Below are 20,175 nucleotides of genomic sequence, written 5' to 3'. Positions count from 1 at the left end.
TTTTGATTTATATACGGTCTTATCTAGTTCTAAAATGCCATTTCCTCTAACTGAGGCCTTATGGTGCTGAATAAATGCCTCACATATGATGGTTACAGATTGCTGGGCTTGGCAAATCAGCTGATCCTAGAGGATCTACTCAACATCTGGCAGTCTGGCCCTGCTGCATCCTGATAACTTGATCTGCAGGGTCACCAAATTGGACCTCAGCGCACAGCCAGCCTGTTAATCTTACACTGTTTATCCATCAAAATTCCTGCCTATAAGCTAGCATGTAATTTTTTCTCCTTTTTTTTATACTGAGTGGTACCGTTAAGACTTATTTCATTGTGTCTAAATGAGATCATAACGAGAGCCTCTCATTGTGAGGATCAGGAATGAAGAAGCTAGGGTAGAGCAGCAACATGCTCGATGGGCTCAGCAGCACCAAAGAGGATTAATGAAGTATTCCTCTCATTAAGTGACTGATACCAAATTCCCCTTCGTCTGAGAGAGAAACGGTTAGTGGTGAACTGGTCTTAAAATAGCCTCCTAGCTAAGAGATTCATATTCATCCCAAATGATTCCCAGGATGTTAATCAAATCTGGGGGATGGAGTTAGCTGTGCTTACCGTCACAGATCTAAGTCAGACAGAGAGCTTGTTGTTAGTTAATGCAGACCTCACCCATCATCAAACCTCCTAAATATTTTTAGCGTTGGTGCAAGTGATTCCTCTTAAATCATGTTTTTGGACAAGTTAGAAGACCAGCGGATCCATAAGTCACCATAGGATAGTACTAGACTAGGCAAGACAGTACAGTCAATGCCTCTTTGTGGAATTCATTACAGAAGAAGTTAAAATCTAATTTAGTTTGTCTGATCACCACTATCACATTTCTAGTATCCTTTCCAAAGACATGCCAAAATAGAATACGTTTTAACGTTTCCCCAAGAAATTGTTCAGTCCTGACAATGGTATTCCACTGTGTGTCCGTTCATCTGCCTTGGTAAACCTGGAAGAAAACAAGTACCCTTTGATGTTACTTAAATGGAGCGTGAAGTAAAACCACTGGCAATCATTTCCATCTTACATGTTGATGCCCGTTTTGCAGGTACCTATCAAGGTCAGTGGATGGGTGGGATGCGCCATGGTTATGGAGTTCGTCAGAGCGTTCCTTACGGGATGGCCACCGTAATCCGCTCTCCCCTCCGTACATCCATGGCCTCCCTCCGCTCTGAGCAGAGCAATGGCACGGTGCTCCACGACCTCTCCTCCCCGACAGACACGCCAACAGGCAGCCGCGGTGGCTTCGTCCTGAACTTCCATTCAGACAGCGAGGTTGTCACTGGCAAGAAGAAAGGCCTGTTTCGCAGGGGCTCGTTGTTTGGTAGCCTCCGACAGCTGCGCAAGTCCGACTCTCGGACCTCCATTTCCAGCAAACGCAGCTCGGCAAGAAGCGACGCAACCATGAGCCGCATCAGCTCCAGCGACGCCAACTCCACCATATCCATCGGTGACGGTGAGCTGCCAGATGAGGACCTACCCCTGGAGGACCATGTGGACGCAACCACAACCGAGACCTACATGGGCGAGTGGAAGAATGACAAGCGGAATGGATTTGGTGTTTCGGAGAGATCCAATGGGATGAAATACGAGGGAGAATGGCTTAACAACAAGCGCCACGGTTATGGGTGCACAGTTTTCCCAGATGCCACCAAAGAAGAAGGGAAGTACAAAAATAATGTGCTGGTTCGTGGAATAAGGAAGCAGCTGATCCCTCTTAAGAACCCCAAAACCAAAGAGAAGGTGGATCGGGCTGTGGAGGGGGCACAGAGGGCTGCAGCCATTGCCAGGAGTAAAGTGGAAATAGCAGCTTCCAGGTAATGTTGTGACTGTGTGAATGTTCATTCATCCTTCTCTACGTGTATGTGGGCCTATGAACACACATCAACGGCAGGGTCACATCTTCAGGCATTTTGTGTCACCACTGCTGTATTAATGTGACCTTTATACATCAACAGTCAACATCTTTATGTTGCCATCATCTCTGGAAGAGGATCAGTTTCTATTCCTTGCACCCAGACGAGAGGGTGGTGATTGGTGTGTCTGTGAGCTGTATACCTGTGCCAGTTATGTATCTCTTTGATGTGCTCTTTAACAGGTGAATGAGGTGTGACCTTTAAACCCCCCCTCCCCTCTTTCCTGCTGGGGTGCACAGCATTGCTGTGGCGTCCTCTGGTTTCATTGCGTCAGGGAATTGTTAGAGTGATGATGACGGAACGGGTACACGCTCTGAAAAGGTTTTGATGCAATCATGAATGGTTGGTTTTATTCTGGTGCACATAAATTTACATTCACAAATCTGTCAGCTAATATTTATAAAATTCAAAAGCCCAAACATGCGTAATGCAATCAGTTTTGAGTCGTTGAAAGAAACATAATCCGAGGGTCGTTCTAAAACGCTGGTGGTTCTGTAGGGTTATTTTGCACAGGTCAGCATCGCTGAAAGGCCAAGCTACACGAGAAACAATTTTTTACTTGTTACTTTTTAAATATGGTCAGTCACTCTGAGTTTAACATGCAGGCTGAATGTAAAAATAGTCTTCTACCCCAATTTCCTGCAATAGATGGGGAAATGCTCGGATTAGAAAAGGATAATCAGATCTATGAAACTATGAAGTAGCATTCATGGACTCACCCATCTTGGCTCACAATGAGGATTACTGTTGTTGATTTAGCAACCAGGAGAGAGTAGAGCACGTTTCAGATAGTAGAAGCTAACCATTAGCATTAGCAACTCCAAACATGGCATAACTTCTTCAGGCTTGTGTTATTTGCGGAGATGAACCATCAACATTGCAGAGCAAACGGAGTCGGTGGTGGAGTTGTGTTGCTGTTAGCCAGTCAGAGGCAAGATGTCAAAACATTAGGAAATAAAACTCAAAATCCTGCCGTTTTCAGCGTTTTTAGTTCCTAAACGTCCTAATGGGCTTGTGACCCCAAAAATTACTAGGACACCCCACCCCTCTGCCAACCCCAAAAGATAGAGTTTCAGGACTTAAAGTGGGTCCTTAGCCTAACCTTTGTGAGCCACTGCCTTAAAGGAATCATTGGGCACTTTTTTTTAAATCAGACATATGCTTGGAAAATAAATTTGTGTTCTCTGTGTAATCTTGTCGTGAGATACGCAAATAAAGCATAATTCAAAAGAATAGCGTGTATAGACTAAATATTACAATCAGCGAATACTATCCCTCATTTATTTGCTGCAAAATCATAACAGGATCTCTGAGCAATACAAATTTTAATAAAATAAATAGATTTATTTAGTCATTTTCTAGGATAAAATAAGCTACAACACAAGGGAAATGTATTATTATTTTTCTCTAGAGACGGGACACAGCTTAATAATGGGTCTTTATCCATGTCAGTGAAGGACAGCCAGGTTGAAGTAATCCTGCTGGGAGGAAAGAAGAAAAAGGAGCATGTTTTTGAAAGAAAGTGCCATCTGATATCCTCTTTGGTTTACAGAAGACTACACATGCTAAAGCAGGCAAGAGATTCAGTTGATACAGTGTTTATGGCCGGAAACAAGCTCCGCCGTGCTGAAGTGATCAAATTACCAGACGGGGCATGCTTTTGCATCATGGAAATGCCCTGACTTTAATCAAGATTAAGAAAAAAAGAACGTACATTCCCTTATTTCTTTCAGGAGTGGATTTATTTTGCAACCTACCAGGCGAGTTGTAAGCAGGTTATGTAACTCTTGTAGTACGGTGCACGGTGAAGGATGCACTGTTATAGATCCAGTTCTGCTCATGTGAATGTGTGCAGAGGACTCTAGCATTAATCAGGCGAAGGGGGTAGTTCGAGAGTGAAATAGATTGAAATGAGTAATCAAGTATGGCTGGAAACAGCAAAATGTGCTGAGTTGAAGCAGAAATGATGGAGGGCAGGCACGCCCACCCAACCCCCTGCTGGTTTAACTGTACAGAGTTCTTATCCCATCAGCTTCTGGGGTGGAGCTGATGACCTCATCCTCATGATGAGTTGAATCGATAGAAAGCCGGCGTGATGCAGTGGAGTGGAGTTCTGTGTCCGTCATTCACAGTTGTTGTGTTGCCCTTATCTCTGTGAAATGGACACGTAGCTCTCTGAGTCCGTGTGTGTGTGTGTGTGTGTGGGTGGGTGGGTGTGTGTTTGTGTGGTCAAACGAGGCCTGTGGGCTGAGATAAGTGACTGTGCCACTGAAGAGTTTACAGAGTCCCGATGCTTCTCCCATGAATCATTTTTGTTGCTGCTCAGCAGCTTAGGTATCTTGGTAACTCAGCAGTTTGGGAGTATACGGGCTGTGTAATGGACCGAGATGGCCTTTGATAGCTGTGAGCTTCCCGGATAAGCTGCTGCTCAGACTACCGTGCAAAAAGGGCAAAAAGTCAATCATGTGTGCATTTTGGTTTAATTGTGCATCTTTATGATGCTAAAACCACCAAACAGACCTCCTGGTACCGGCTGGGTGTGTATGCTGTTTGTCTGATAGCGCTGTTTGCTCTGCAGGAGGAGTTAAAGTTTAACCAACGACTCATTAATTCAGAAGATCCTCATAAGATCATAGCATTTTCTTTGAATCTGTCAGAAGAGTTCAAATAAGTATATTTTATTACAATTTCCCTTTTCGTCTTTGATGTTTTTTATGCCATCAGAATAACTGCATGATATGCTTTTATGGGCAGATGACATCACTCTGACATATTTGCACAAGGCCTGCTCATTGGTTTGTTCTCCAAGCAAATAAAAATCAACCATTTAGCCAATCAGCGTAGAACCCAACAGTATTAATAGTGAAGGTACACTCCAGGTGAATGTTTTTTTTAATAGGAGTGCACTGGGATTTGGTAGTATCCACCTTTTGACACTATTCGGCCCTTCTCAAATTACATGGTGGTATATGGAATAACCATCTGCTTAGATTTGTTCATTTTAGAGCTTTTTAAAACTAAAGGTTAGAGTTATTTGCAGCTTAAATCACTGATTCCAGTACAGTCTGGAGCATATCCCACACAAGCCCCCACAATGCCGCTCAGAAAATGGTCCCATCCCGGAAGTAAGAAAAATTGCAGTTCCACCCTCATCCGCTGGGGGCTGGTGCCAGAAGCGAGCAAATCCTCATTGACTCCCATGTTAAAAATGCCGATTTCACAGCAGAAATAAACATGTTTACAGCCTGGTGCCAAAACATGTTTTTTGTCTAAATTATCTAGTTTATACTCATGACAACTCTGAGGGGGGTGAATTTTTTTCTCACTCTTCTGTTTAAGTGTATTGAAAGCCTAAAATTCTGTATAATTAATGAGCATCCGACACACGTGACCGCCGCCTCAGACCCACGTGACCACAGAGCTAGCTCCGTGGAAAGGCCTCAGTACAGCCTCGGTCTGGCTTGGAAACTGCTCCGGCATTTTGAGTCTCTGTGTTTGTGTATTCTTCTTTGGATATTATTGGTGCAATTGTTGGACAAAATGACTTGCAGTGGTATTAATTGCACTAATAGAGCGTCCAAGGAGTCTCCACTTCATTTTTTTCGGTAAGTTAAAATCTATATTCGTATTTTATGTCACTGCCACCTTTAAACTAGCTGAGTTTACCGAAGTAGCTAGCTAACTATCAGTTTAACATGTAGCATGTACTGTTTAACCATGAAATTTAAATGTAAAATACGGTAAAATAATTAATAGGGCATATTTAGATGGGTAATAGGGTAAAACCCAGTGCATTTAAGATAAAAATGGGTTGAAATATGACGGAGCGCTAAGAGGGAGACTTCTGTGTCCATTCTTCCATCCGGTAATCCCCAGCGGTCAGGCCGGGCAGCCTGACCGATCCGGCGCCTACTTGCTGCGCCTAGCTGCTGCGCGGTCTGACCGCTCGTGGAGTTTTTCATGTCTGACTTTAACCGCATCTAATACTGTATTACGGCGTGAGCGCAACAGCGACAACTTAATATCGATGTGTAAGCAGCCTGAGTGGTAGGGTGTTTTCATCTGAACCCTCCAGCAGGCTATGCTGCACTATTGACGTGTTAGCGCGCGGCGCTAACAACTTAGCAACGTGACATGTCTCTGAGAAAGCGTAAAACACGGACGCTTCTTCTGAAGCGGAAAATAACACCTCTTCTTAAGCAGAGCAGGATGTCGCCTCGGCTCGTTCACGGCCGAGCCGGACTGAGCTCGATAACATTGACCAAGCACAGCCACTGGGCCGTTGTAGCTGCCACCAGGCCTGCTGAAGGAACTCCAGCGGGTTTCATCAGACTCGTAAAGTTTCTTGTTTTTGCTGGGGATTTCTGTATTTTACCGCTCCCTCCTGCAGTCTTCCCCTATTAAAATTTAAAATGTGTAACTTTATGTATTGTGATGAATGACTAATATTCATGTTAAACTGAAACGTTAGGCATTTAGGGGGAAAAAACAAAATAATAAACATTATACAGATGTCAAATAAATCAAACTGTAATTAAACTATATATTTTCAAAGTCATATAGACAGCATGATGGTTTGTGTGATCCGTGCGGTTTCACTTACACCCCTTTAATGATCAGGCTGTTTTTTTATTATTTTTATCAGCTGATAGCAGTTAAAATTATGGTAAAAAATAATTTTATCTGTTTTTGATAACTTAATGCCCAGGAAGAGCATCTTCCTGGGCATTAAATATAACCCAAATGTTTTATTATGAGCAGATCTGATGAAGGTTTAGACAAGCAGTCTGCAAAGTAAAACTTGTTTAGAGTCCAAACTCTTACTAAAGCTTTTGAAAAGAAAAAATGGTTGAATTTTGAGAAATATCCACAACAGGGGAGCGAGACCTCTGAAAAATGTATATTTTCTCTGAATTCATAGAATAATGTGAAGATTCTGGGAAAAGTTGGGATTCTGAGATTAAAACGTAAATCTTTCTAATCATAATTCTGGCAGTTTTTGTGTCCTTCTGCTGTGGAAAGTCGTGCAACATGAAGATACTGAGAAGATGCTTACAACCTGTATTTTTATTCCATCCATAAATAAAATCATGAGCTATTTTTTTAATCCAAATTTGATCCAAAGGGCCATCGTTGGTTCCAGACCCGTTCTAGAACATTCCTCTAATCTTAAAGTCATCATCAGTTTCTTCCTTTTAACAAATATTTATTTGTTCAAATATTTAATATTTATAACTGGAATATTTGTTCCTCCCTCTCCCACTGCAGTTAGTCCTGTCCTGCAACCCTGTTTTTGCAGCTTAGTGAAGCCAACCATCACTAACCTGGGGGTGGTTTTGGACCCAGAGATGCGGATGGACTCCCACATTAGCCAGGTGGTTAGATCCTGCTTTTCCCGGCTTCGCCAGCTACCAAAGATGAAGTCCATCCTGAAAGACGTGTCATATTTTCTCCCCAAGCTGGACCTGACCGTCATGTATCGGTCCAAAATAGTGTGATGATATTGTGTTTTTGTACATAACAGACTTTTTAACAGACAAATTTGTCGCATTCTCCTACACCTCTTCACGGGCTCGCCACAGTAAATATTCTATTTGGCAAGAGATAAACTTTATTGTATTTATCCTAGTGAATCTATAATTAAACGGGTAAACTAGTAGTAGCACATCCAACATCAAAGAAAGTAAAATGTTATTATCAGGAGAGGGAGAATGTTTAAGTGGTTAGCAGCAGTGTGCTAGCCGATGGCCCCCTCCATGAGGCCACCACAACTCAGCAGAACATCATTGTAGCTTCTTCTGGGGAGAAAAACACTTAGAGAGAAAATAAAGTTAACAGCTGAAATAGCAGGAAATAATACAGTTAAAGAGCAGATTGTAGAAGAAAGAAACCCCTGGGTTAAACTGGTCTGTCTACTGCATAATGCTGAACTCTAACATGTGTCCTAAGGGAAGGACCTGATTGGTGTCCAGAACCTGCTGAAGAAGCACCAGGCTCTGCAGGCTGAGATCACAGGTCATGAACCTCGCATCAAGGCTGTCACCCAGAAAGGAGAGACCATGGTGGAAGAAGGTAGAGCAGGTCTGGTCCTGACATGTTTCTGAGGTGTCTGCAGGTTCTGGCTCACTTTTTTTGGGTCCAGGTCACTTCGCTGGTGAGGAAGTGAAGACTAAACTGTGGGAGCTTCATGGACGTTGGGACACGCTGAAGGCCAAGGCGTCCCAGAGGAGGCAGGACCTGGAGGACTCTCTGCAGGCCCAGCAGTACTTTGCGGATGCTAATGAGGCCGAGTCCTGGATGAGGGAGAAGGAGCCCATCGTTGGAAGTCCAGACTAAGGGAAAGACGAGGACTTGGCCGAGGTATGGAAGTCCCTTCCTGAGAAACTCCAATCGCTTTTCTTTGCTCTCTTTCCAGTCCTTCATAATTAGTGTTTCTGTATTTGGCATTTCCTTCGGTTGTCTACCAGACGTCGTTGCTCGTTTAAGCGTCTCATGGGTTAGGGGTAGAAGTGCTGGCCTCGCACAGGAAGTGATGACAAACGTGTTCCCGTCGCTCTTATTTCAAACGGTTTACAAGCTGTGATGTGTGTTCCCGCTGCAGAGCAGCCATGACACGTGGCAGCCGGCAGAAGGCTCACGCTTTTCCACTAAACACCCGCAGAGCTACGTCTGCGGTGAACTGAGCAGGGTTTGTTTTACGGTGGCGGATCCGATTGGACCATCGCTGCGAGAAAGCTCCACTTGTGTCAGACGAGCTGAAGGTTCTGATGTTCTGCTCCACAGGCTCTCCTGAAGAAGCACGAGGCCCTGATGTCGGACCTGTCGGCTTACGGCAGCAGCATCCAGGCCCTGAAGGAGCAGGCCCAGTCCTGCAGGGTGAGTTCAGAACCCTCGGCCCGTCAGAACATTCTTATCCACCACGTTCTAACACCAGACCTGTTAACCCGACAGCAACAAGGTGATCAGCAGGTGCTTTTGTCCTGCAGGACCTGAAGGCCAACGAGTCCCGCCTGAGGGACATCAACAAGGTGGCATCTGAACTGGAGTCAGAAGGTCTGATGGCTGAGGAGGCTCCTATGGTTCAGGCTCAGGTGAGCGTCACCTGTCTGCAGCAGCTGGTCCCTCTCACTTCCTGGTTTAACTCTGCTCGTCTCTGTTTGTAGCAACAAGAACATCTGGGTTCTGCTCCTGGAAAGGTGCGTGTTGTCCTCCGCCTCCACCAGAACCAGACGTGGTGTTTATGTTACCACTCATTTGTTTGTTTACAGGATGAAGCCGACTCTAACACGGCGTCACCCTGGAAGGTGAGTTCATTCAGCTGATCAGAGGTCACCTCTGATGGCAGCAGTCACGGCCGACCGTGCTGACATCACACAGGAATTCAGGTGACCCGGCAGGCACCAGGTTTTGGTGAAAGTGGGGACATGTCAGCTGGTTGCCATGGCTAGTTATCTTTATGCATCTGTATGACTGCTGACTGGTGTGTGTTTCCTGTGACCTTTGACCTCAGACCGTACGGTTGGGCGTTCAGACGACGGCTAACTTTAATTCCATCAAGGTAAGAGGAAGCTCTTCCCTTCCTGTCTGAGCGATCCGTCTCCAGGTTTCTTCGTCCGGCGTCCAGCCCGCTGGCGTCCACCTTCATCTCACCTTCATCTCATCTCACTTCATTTATAGTGCAATACTTTCACATTATCATTTTCCCACACTTCTGTATACCTGTATTTTGTTGTTTTTCAATAAAGAATGACAAATTATTTAAGTTTGGTTTTTGTTGCACACAAATATATATCTGTAAAAAATATCTACAAAGCTAATGTTTACATAACAAGTATGATTGGGTTTTGCAATACGGCACTCAAGTTTATTTTAGTAAGATTTTCAAACCAAGTAAAGTTAGTAAAGAACACATTTCTATTGTCTGCTAAGAAACTGTTGGGATTTAAAATGGGCCTGTTGTACAAATAACTTGTAAATGATTATTCCTCACTTTTGTCTTAACCAAAGAAATTCCAGTAATTGAGCAAAAACATTTATTTTTAACACTACAGTTTATAAAACAGGGCGCAAAGTGTCGGCACATGTATGTATGTCGATGGTCCGCCCCAACCAAACCAAGAGACACAGACGTCAGGGAGGCCAAGGTTGTCTCTGCAGCTCTCTGGGCACCACGCCTCACTCAGCTGTCTCCAATGATCCAAATGGCTATGGAGGAAAAAATAACAGGTTTGGCCTAGCTGTTTAAAGTACAAAACCATTCATGAAGTGGTCAAGACAAGTACTTGGAACTTACACGCTGCGTTGTGTAGCTGACGTTGGAGACACACAGGCTGCCATGGTGACCTTTTAATAGATCTAAGAAAAAAATGTAATAAAAGAATGAAACTTAAAAACTCCCAGACCTCATGTCATATTTACTAATCAGCTATGGCTGATTTATTGTTTGGATCACAGTGAGTTACACTAATTCTAATATATTTTTATTTCTATTATACATACATACTTTTTAACTGTTATTTTCACATGACTGTTATCAGGCTCTCTTGTTCTGGTTCTGATGATAACTCTGTGTCTTCCAGTAAGTTATCTTGTGCTTACTTCATCTGTATAATGTCTCTTTACTTTTGGTAAATTGTACTGAGTCCAGAATAAAGGCTAGTTGGCTGTACAAGATACAAACAAGTATTACGTTTTGGAAATATATGAAACACCGCCAGCATCTGTTAGAGCCTGTGGCGGGGTGCTGAGGGCCGGCTCCAGCCCAGGAATGAGCTCTACACGCCGGCCGGGAGGGTTTGAAACACCGCCATCCTCTCCTCTGCTGGCTGTAAATTCTGTTATGGTTACCGGTGCTTGTGTTGCAATGTGAAACGCTTGGTCTCAGATTTTGTAAGAAAGATAATAAAATGTCCCCCCAAAATACGACTTAAATAAATTTTCTCTTCTTCATGATACATTTAATGGCTGGTGCGACTCAGGAGTGATAGCGCCAAAAAAAACTACTGAAAACTTGCTCAAAGCAAAATGTTTTCATTACGGAAATAAATTATAAACTTACCGATTTAAAACTTTTTTAATACAGGTACTTCTCACGAACAGGCGCAGAAAACCTCCACCTAAACTCCGTGTAAGGTTCAGGTCGATGGGTGTTCCAGTTAGCTCCGGTTGGGTTGAAGCTAGGTGGCTACATCCGTTAGCTCGGCTCCCACCTCCGCTTTAGCTTTGGGTTAGCCAGGGTTAGCTTCAGGTTAGCTCGTAGCTAGTTCGCCTGGGTGTCGTCACTCGAGCCCAGCCTTACAGCCACACCCTCAGCGCCTCCTCTCTTCCCTTTTATGGAATTGTCTGGGCTGGACGGAACCTGTGACACGGTCAAAATGGCGGTGGTGGACACCTCCCATTATGGACAGATAACGTGAAATTGAAGCCTATGGAATCGAATTGTCCAGTATATGTACAGTCTATGATCCCACAGGATTATTGGAATATTTTGCCCAGATTTTCCACCTATAAGGGTTTATGAATGTTATAAATATGTTTTATTTTAACCAAAATTACATTTTGAAAGAAAAGCTGTTTTAAGATGTCAGCAATATCCTTCGTGACCCCGCTCAGACTAGCAGTTAGCTTGTCAACTTGGTCAGAATAAAAGAAGTTTTCCAAATACTATCTTAATATATTTTTATTTAGTGGCTTTCCTTTGTATTTAAATTAGTGTCTTTATTCATAAACTGTTAAGTCACTAAAAATTCACATCAGTGGAGTGTAATCTGATCCGTGGGTGAGTCCGGCTTGTTCATTTGATTTGTGGCAGAATACCTACTTTCATTCGGTGAAGAATAGACGCCAAGATATTCATTCTTCCCTCCACAGACTCTCTCTCTCTCTTGTTTTTCAGGCTAAGACACTTGAAAGAAAATCCACTTTTTCAGTAAAGCATCCTTACTTTAAGAGGATATTGTTAAATCCTTTCTGCAGTGTCAAGGTGCAAATTTCTTCTAGCCGTATTGCTCGAAATTAGTAAAAACAAACATAGTGTTTTTGTTCTGAATACTCAACTAGAGGTGCATTACAAAGTAAAAAGAACATGTTCTGCTAATTTAACAACTCTGATATCTCGCAGTTATGTTACGTCTTAATGTCACTGCCTGGAAAGAAATGTGTGTGAAAAACGATGGCATCAAAGGAACCCCGCACTTGAGAGCCCAAAACAACTTTTGATGGACCAAAAACAAACAAAAAAAGTTATAAATAAAAGAGTTTAGTTTGGCTTTATGCATTATGATGAAAACTAAAATGATTAAAAAAATACAGAATTTTTTATATTAAAGGGCAAATTTACTCATATCTAAAATGCATCTGCACTGGTCTCTAGTAGGAACGAATGCCTTGTGTACTATGTGGAATAAACGCTCAGGTGCGCCTGTTTCAGGAACTATCAGTGAGGCAGATCAAAGCTGAGCTTCAGACAGCAGGTTCTGGACTCATATTCAGATATCTCGCCTCTGACTGGATAACAGCAACGTGACTCTACCACTGACTTTGCTCTGCAACACTGATGTTTCATCTCCACAAATGACTCAAGCCTGGAGGAGTTCTCCTGTGTGGTGGAGTTGCTAATGCTAACATTTAGCTTCTACTAGTCGCGACATTCTCTGCCGTTTTTAGGATGTCAAAGTCAAAGTCAAAAGTCAAAGTCGTTTTTATTGTCATTTCTACCACATGTGCAGGACATACAGAGAAACGAAATTGAGTTTCAGTGCACACAATACCTTAATAGATAGATGAAAAGGGTGTTACTAGAGGATAATTGGGGGTAAGGTAAAAAAAAAAAGGCATAGCAGAGTTAGACCCAGCGGGGAGTTACTATTATACAAAAAAACTCCTCGACATAGAAGCACAAACAGCACAGATACAAAACATCAGAGTCTGATGGGGAGGCGGGGTTGGGCGGGAAGCCTTTTTTCCAACAGAAGTGAAAGCATTGTGAAACAACCACAAAACGTACTTCACAGCAATTAGCCGCTGTTGTAGTGGATGGGTTTCTTTCCGTCGGCAGCAAAGTGTAACGTTTTGGAGGCTTCTCAAAAGCGAAAGGATTCTATCATTACGTTTTAAGACTTTTTTTTTGCGTTATGCTTCAAAAATATGTCAATTTCCACAGTTTAGATCAGGCCTGACAGATAAACGTACGTGATTTCCTGTTAAACTCCGGTAGCCGATGTAATCAGAACAGAAAGCGAACCACAGACCTTTATGGATACATGCAGCTCTCTCACCTTGCTTGTTTTTGTGTGGACTTGTGAAATCACGCGTGGTGTTGCAATTCTCTCGTGATTTTGTGAACTTGTGAGATCAGCTGTGTGGAACGCTTTTGCTCACGTTTCATGTCAATTTCATCACATGGCCCTTACGTCTGGTGGAAAGGAGGCTTGAATCAACAACACGAGTCAAGATGGGCGAGTCAACGAACTTATAGCGGCAGTGTGACGTAGATCAGTCAGGAGTTTCTGAACCAAGCGTCTTTCCATCTATTTTCTACCAGAAGCTGATGCAGAATATAGGTGTAGAAGACTATTTTCATGTTGAGCCTGCATGTTAAACTCAGAGTGACTGATCATTTTCAAAAGTAATAAGTAAAAAAATGATTTCTCAGTGAACTTGTTCTTTAAATATAAGTTTTGGGTGACATAATTTTTTTAAATGTCGCAGTTTTTCAGGACATACCTCCGTATGAAGTAGAAAATCGCCTTGGCCACACGCACACTTCTATCTATATGCACTCACTTATTCAGAGCTCAACTATTTCCACCCATGAACACCTCACACACATGCTGACACACACAGACCATTAAACAAACACACAACGAGCACATGCAGTGTGTGCCACTCTGCTAGTGTGTCAGCGGTGAGCGCTGCCTAAATAAGGCAAGGCATCAGTTGGCTTATCAGCACCAGCCAGGAATATATATACTCGTCCCAGCACTGATATAGCCCCCCGCCATCTCAGTCGCACTATCATCTCTCCTGAATGTGTGTGTGTGTGTGTGTGTGTGTGTGTGTGTGTGTGTGTGTGTGTGTGTGTGTGTGCGCTATAAAGGAAGAGGAAAAGATTCAAAGGCAACGGGGGAATGTGTGTGTTTGTTTATCACCTGCTGTGTGGGATGACCTCAACCACACATCACCAACCCATTTTTGGAGAATTATTTATCAGCATATGAGCCAAACGAGCCGCATTCACTGTCAAATATTTATTTAAATGATTTATTCTTTGAAAAAAAACACGTGTTTTGAATGTGCTTTTCTTACAGTACGGTAGCTGAAACATACAGTTCGGTAATCGGAGCTGCCCTGCCGCGCCAGAGAGATAAAACGATGTAACGTGTCCAAATGCGCCTCCCATTCCGTTAACGCTACCGACCAGAGACACTTCCAGCTCGTACATATGAAAGAGCTAAAAATAAAGCTGCTGATGCAATGGCGCACGCATCACAAGTCAGTCCATGACTTTTAAATGACCAACATTGCAATGAAATTGTACAGTGTAATGCAATCTTCTGTATTATTGGCTATTATGTGATGTCATAGTGAGCAGTCAGACGTGATCAGCAGGTCAAACAAACAGCTAAAGAAGTGATTTGAGTCCACGTAGATGAAAAAGTTCACTCTAATTTGAAACAGCCAATTAGAATTTTGTCCCATTCTTCTTTCCATAGTTGTGGTTCCACTTTGGAGGGGTTCCCCGCATGACCAGCCTGTTTAAGGTCAAAGGTCACACTTTCATTTCTAGGGGTTTTAGAGTAGATTGTAGGTTCCATTGATCAGAACAGTGTTTCCCAACTCCGGTCCTCAGGGCACACTGACCTGTATGTTTTCCATGTGTCTTCCTCAGCACACCTGATTTACATCGCCTCCTCAGGAGGTCATCAAGTGCTGCAGATACCTGTTAATCACTCATTCATTCAAGTCAAGTGCATGGCAGCAGGGAAACGCTGGTGTTTCAGATGTCAACATGAAAATCATGCAGGACAGTGCATCTTGAGGACCAGGTTGGGAAACACTGGATTAGAGAAAACTGTTCAAGCCGTGAAGCAGCGAGCAACCCCAGACCATCACACTAACACTGCTGTGTTTGAGTGTTGGTTTTAATCCAGATGTAATGGGACATGCACCTTTCAAAAAATTCCACTTTTTTTCTCTTCAGTCCTCAGAATATCTTCCAGAATTTTATCTAGTCTTGTCACCAGATGCGTAAGCGTCATGTAAAGTCTGCAAACCGTAGTATATAGCAATTAGCCACCTTTGGAGTGTGTGAGTGTGTTTCCACCAGCTGCGACGCATTTTATTTTGGATTACGTCTCAGAAGCGTACAATGGCACGTTGCAATGCAAAATTTGCAATATGAGTGTAAATTTCACGTGCTGTGCTTCCAGAACTTGTTCAGCTCAGCAGTTCAGATCGGGCCAGCCAGGAAGTCAAAGACGTAAACAGTGTAAAACATTCACAAACTTTCAAAATAAAAGTCATGTGCAGATTTCCTTTTTGCTTAAATAGTAAAAAAAAAAAAAAAAACGGTATGCCATTACCTGTGAAGCCTCTGTGGCCGAAGTAAACACAACAGAGAATGGACCAAAGACTTTATTGGAGACATGCTGCCATCGTTCTCTGCTTCTCTGATGAAATCATGCGTGGTGTTGCAGGACCAGCTGCGTGGAATGCTTTTGCTGCTGTTTCGCAGGTAAAACGTGTTTATTACATTAACCGCTGCCTACGTAACCAGTGGAAAGGCCGGGTTAGGGATCATTGAGATGATTTTTCTCAGTTGTGAAACAAATTTTTGTGCTTTTTTTTGGTCAGCTGAGGTTTAGCCTTTGTAGCCCTCCCCCTGATTCTTTGACGTTCTTCAGGCCCAGGCATGATGTGTTGCTTTTTGAGATCTTTTAACCTGCTTCATATTGTCAGACAAGTTCTACTGAAGTCTTAATTTTTGCATTCCTGGTATGATGACTGAAACTTAACTCAGCTTTCTAAATAATGTTAATGCCCGTTAGTTTTGTGATATACCAGTTATGCATGGGAGCAAAGCCTGTGTGGATTATCATTTTCCTTTTAATAGATTGAATCATTTCAAACCTGCATGTTGTGTTTACCCAGGTTATCTGGTCTGAATAAGAAAAATAAGTAAAAACAGAAGAGGGGGCAATAAAAGACAAAGAGCGTTTTTCAGATGAAGATTGTAAAGCTTCTTTTATTATTATTTCTCCATTTCCTACTCAGATATGTTTGTCCTCCCTGGTGGGAGACGGTAAGAGGGCGAGGAAGAGAAAATTTTGGCAGAAATCAGCACATAGCCTCCAGGAATATGAGTTTGTTTCATTTCCAGAGCAAGAGGAACATTAACAGGCGGAGGAGGACGCTTGCACACAGCTAGTGTTAACCGCGATTTATCAGCACAGTTTGGGAACTTTGTTCTAAAGTGAGTGGGGGATTGTGGGAAATGGCTGAGCGGGTGCTGCCCTATTTCGTCGGCATTGTCAAAAGAGGATTGAGTTTCACCTACATGCCGGAACTATGTGTGTGTGTGGCTCATAATCTCTCTGAGAAAGGCCCATATTTCTCCTTCTCTACTAAAAGACGGATGAGTCAGCCGAGCAGAAAGGCAGTGGAGAGTCATGTGGAGTGGAGTCTGTGGCTGATAATTGTGGATACTGCATGCTGCTGTTAACCCAACAGCATTAAAATGTAAAGATTTTCTTTAGGATTTGTTTTTCTCCTTACACAGTTTCCCCCACAACCTTTATTTTCCATCATGTGAGCTAAGGAGTGCGTTTGTGCACAGTTCACAAAAAAAAAAGCGCAAGAAGCTGCAGCTCAGTGTCAGGAGGAGCATGTAGACGGTGGCAGAGTCTATAAATAGATCTGCACCAAGGAGGGCAAACTTACTTTAACCCTGCATTCATACAGCATTATTTATTGACTCTTATTTATTTTTCACCACAAATTGGGACTTTTTCCCCCATAACCAGTGGCAGGTCTAAAGCTAAGCAGAGTTTAAATTAACTAAAAAAAAAAAACATGTACAATCTTGTGCAATAACTGTTGTATAAACCTTTAAACCACTTAGCATTACATTAAGCCTCGCTTTAGTGGGACTGTTTATTTCTCGCCAGACTAGCTAATCTCGACTAGCCGCTAGTTACTAGCAGCAGGTTTGAAGCTACAATCAAGAGCTTTCCACCTTTCAGGGATTATGTATGATTATTTTTTAAATTTGATATAAAGTAGGAAATACATATTTTTTTAGCTAAGCCTGCTTCCAGTCTCATAGAGCCTCATGCAATTTAATTGATTGCCGCTTAGCGTTAGCCGATAGCCTTAGACAACCGCGTACGCAAAGATGACAATTACAGAGCATGTTTGAGCACGTACCTAGAATGATACAGAATTGCCGACATTTCAAGTAAGTCTTTAAATACATGTTTATGTGTGAATACACAGCATAATGTCAGAATAATAATTTTATCACAATGTGTTTTAGCTCTGTTGGCTAGCTGGGAGTAAGTGTTCACAAGCGAGAGGTGTTGCTTCCAGCTGTCACGTCAGAATGGAAGGGTACATTTGTCCACCTTTAGATAGTGCCCTCTCAGAAAAACCATTTTTCAAACCACAGTGGTTTATGGAAACCATGTTTTACAAACGCTTGAAGTTATTATTTATTAAAGTTATAATTTATAATCAGTGATCTCAGCAAAAGAATCCCAATATTCCTGCAGGAAGAACCTCGATCAGCGCCAGAGGTGCTAAAGCTAGCAGCTGCTTATAAAGAATTATAAAACATTCTATATGAACAAAGATTTGACAACATATGTATCTGCTAATTAAGTAGTGTTACCTTGAACTGTTTTCAAATTATTCCTCTTTTTAGAATACCGTAGTTTCAAATTGCAGCATTACCAATCAGAACTAGTCTAAATTTATCCAGATTAATGTTGTTTACAAGGAACTTTATGACCAGCATGATATTTATTGTTTGGACTACAACATATCTTAAGTTGAACCAAGCTGTTGGTTTAAAGTGACACTGAGCAGTTGTTATACATTGACCAATTCCTTTAAAAGTGGGGTTCAATGGTTGTGTAGGTAGCAGCTTTACCAACTTATCACGAGACAGCACTCTGCTGCCATCTGCTGACCAGAAACAGCACTTAACAGTTTTGTAGAGTGAGTAGGTGCCCTAGGGGGCATTGTTTAGCTATTTTCTGTGCCAAGTAGCTAATAAAAGTTTAGCATTTAGCCTTTTCAATTTGCTGACATCACCAAAAAAAAAACACAAGAAGAAGTAAAAGAGTTTGCTTTTTTGTTGCCATCATGGCAGAACCTGGAAATAAAAGTGAGAGTAATGTCTTTGGAGACAAAGCAAAGAGCTAAAACCAGAGTGAACATCAGCACAGCCTATACACTCTTTTAAGGAAGCTGAAGGAGGAAATGAAATCAGAGGCTGATGGTGACCTGGCTTTGTTGCTGCTAGACTTGTAAGTAATATTATATTTTTTCCAACAGTTTGGATCTTTTTAATTCTTGTCTTATTTAGTAAGACTTGGCTCATGTTAGTGTTAGCTTGTTGTTAACTAGCTACAGCAGGCTGCTACAGGGTTGTTTATGACAGTTGTAATTCTGCTTTCAACCAGACGAAAATGAGGTAATATGTCACCACTTGGTAATGATCTGAGCAAACAATGCATATCACAATACAGGGAAGACGATAAGATATGTTGCGATACTAAGAGCCAGGTGATGTTTCATATTTTTAAGATTGAATTTAATCGGAAAACTCAGGTCAGATGCTTCCAAGACCCATCCAGTGTCATCGCAAAATCTCGTTGTTCCGTCACAAGAAGACGGTAAAAACTGCTGCCACCTCGGAGTCTGAATTGCAACACACAAAAGAAATATATTAACTGTTTAATTGTAAATCCTCAATTAAAAAACAATAAACTGCTTTTAAATATTGATCTAGTATCATAGCACAAAATATCACATTTTTCAATGATGTGATGTCTTATTACATCTCATTATCACCTAGCCTGGCAAGCTATCTTATATTTGTGAATATATATTCTGGCCACAGTCCATTAATGGCTCTCAGTTGTGGGGAGGGATCTGTCGTTGTCTTGGATAACAAACAACGTGACGTACTCACCACTACGGATGCCAGTCAATGAGGCAGTCCACCATATCCCGTCAAAGAAGATGCAAAAACACCATTTTTCAAAATAAACTTAAATACTTCTATCTGCTCTTGATTCAGAGGAAAGCTGAAGTCCAAAAAGTCCTAAGTTGATGTCAAAATAGTTTCAAATGAGCCGTTGCCATTTTTTTTTCAATAACGTCCCACCCACCAAAAGAGTGCTGTGATTGGCCCACTAGGGATGTCCGACAACAGAGCAGTTTGCCAATACATTGTGGAAGAAGACATAAAACATAAAAATACATAAAACAATAGATACATTTTCTAAATAGCACACTGTGATTGGCCAGCCACAATACTGGCTTGGGCTGTGGAGGTTCCAATGGAGTGTGCCTAGGCCAACATACAAAGCAATCATTTAGCTTCGGTAAATGACGGTGATTCTGTGCTAATTTTACAACCCGATGTTGATTCGAACATTTTTGTTTTAATTTGTTAATTACAAAATTGTATAAATACCATTATTGATACAATATCTGATTTCAGGTTTTTAACTTTTTGATAAATTTTTGCTTGAAAACTTTCACAAGTATTTTTTAAAGTGTATTGGGTATATATGGCAAAACGACACCTTCCTCCATTTAGCACTTCATTCAGCTAACATTTTGAATACAGTCAGTACTTAAAGATTTCAGCAACTATTTAAAACAAGAAAGTTCTCTTCAATAATTTAACCACTTTTGTCTTAGATCAAACTAATTTATTTTGTGTGTGTGAGATTTGGCTCCTTTTTGTTTACTTCTCCTTGATGGTCATCATCGGGATTCTGAATCTGACTTCACATTCAAACAAGATGGTACGTCCCATACAAGCCACTGAACACAGTAACTCAATGATAATCTGGTAACACGGAAACTCTAATTTCCCTCTGGGATTAATAAAGTATTATTGAATTGAATTGAATTGAATTGAATTGGACTGTGATCACCATCAGTGTGTGTGTATGTGTGTGTGAATGGATGAATGATAC

General features: G+C 41.9%; 1 protein-coding gene and 2 long non-coding RNA genes across 4 annotated transcripts in view; 2 read left to right on the top strand and 1 right to left on the bottom strand.

The window, feature by feature from the left end:
* Nucleotides 1-20,175, top strand: part of jph1a (junctophilin 1a) — a 52,130-nt gene that overhangs the window by 1,560 nt on the left and 30,395 nt on the right. Inside the window, exons 3-7 of one of the 2 annotated variants that reach the window (XR_011521101.1) lie at nucleotides 1,093-1,861; nucleotides 7,910-8,032; nucleotides 8,103-8,320; nucleotides 8,744-8,836; nucleotides 8,912-9,047. Coding sequence is in view for 1 of the 2 variants with exons in the window: in XM_015955285.3 (XP_015810771.1) it covers nucleotides 1,093-1,861 (769 nt within the window). In the remaining variant the exon portion in view is untranslated. Of the gene's footprint in view, nucleotides 1-1,092; nucleotides 1,862-7,909; nucleotides 8,033-8,102; nucleotides 8,321-8,743; nucleotides 8,837-8,911; nucleotides 9,048-20,175 lie in introns of those variants that run through there. The other variant, XM_015955285.3, reaches the window with a different exon arrangement.
* LOC139070618 (uncharacterized) lies at nucleotides 9,047-9,369 on the top strand. The gene is made up of 2 exons (XR_011521103.1): nucleotides 9,047-9,156; nucleotides 9,229-9,369. It is a non-coding gene; the product is annotated as an uncharacterized lncRNA (long non-coding RNA).
* LOC139070617 (uncharacterized) lies at nucleotides 9,980-11,248 on the bottom strand. The gene is made up of 3 exons (XR_011521102.1): nucleotides 11,019-11,248; nucleotides 10,254-10,315; nucleotides 9,980-10,165 (listed from the first exon to the last, which is right to left on the bottom strand). It is a non-coding gene; the product is annotated as an uncharacterized lncRNA (long non-coding RNA).

The sequence above is a fragment of the Nothobranchius furzeri genome, chromosome 7 (assembly GCF_043380555.1).
Source record: "Nothobranchius furzeri strain GRZ-AD chromosome 7, NfurGRZ-RIMD1, whole genome shotgun sequence".
Classification (NCBI taxonomy): domain Eukaryota; kingdom Metazoa; phylum Chordata; class Actinopteri; order Cyprinodontiformes; family Nothobranchiidae; genus Nothobranchius; species Nothobranchius furzeri.
This window is presented reverse-complemented; position numbering and strand designations above follow the sequence as displayed.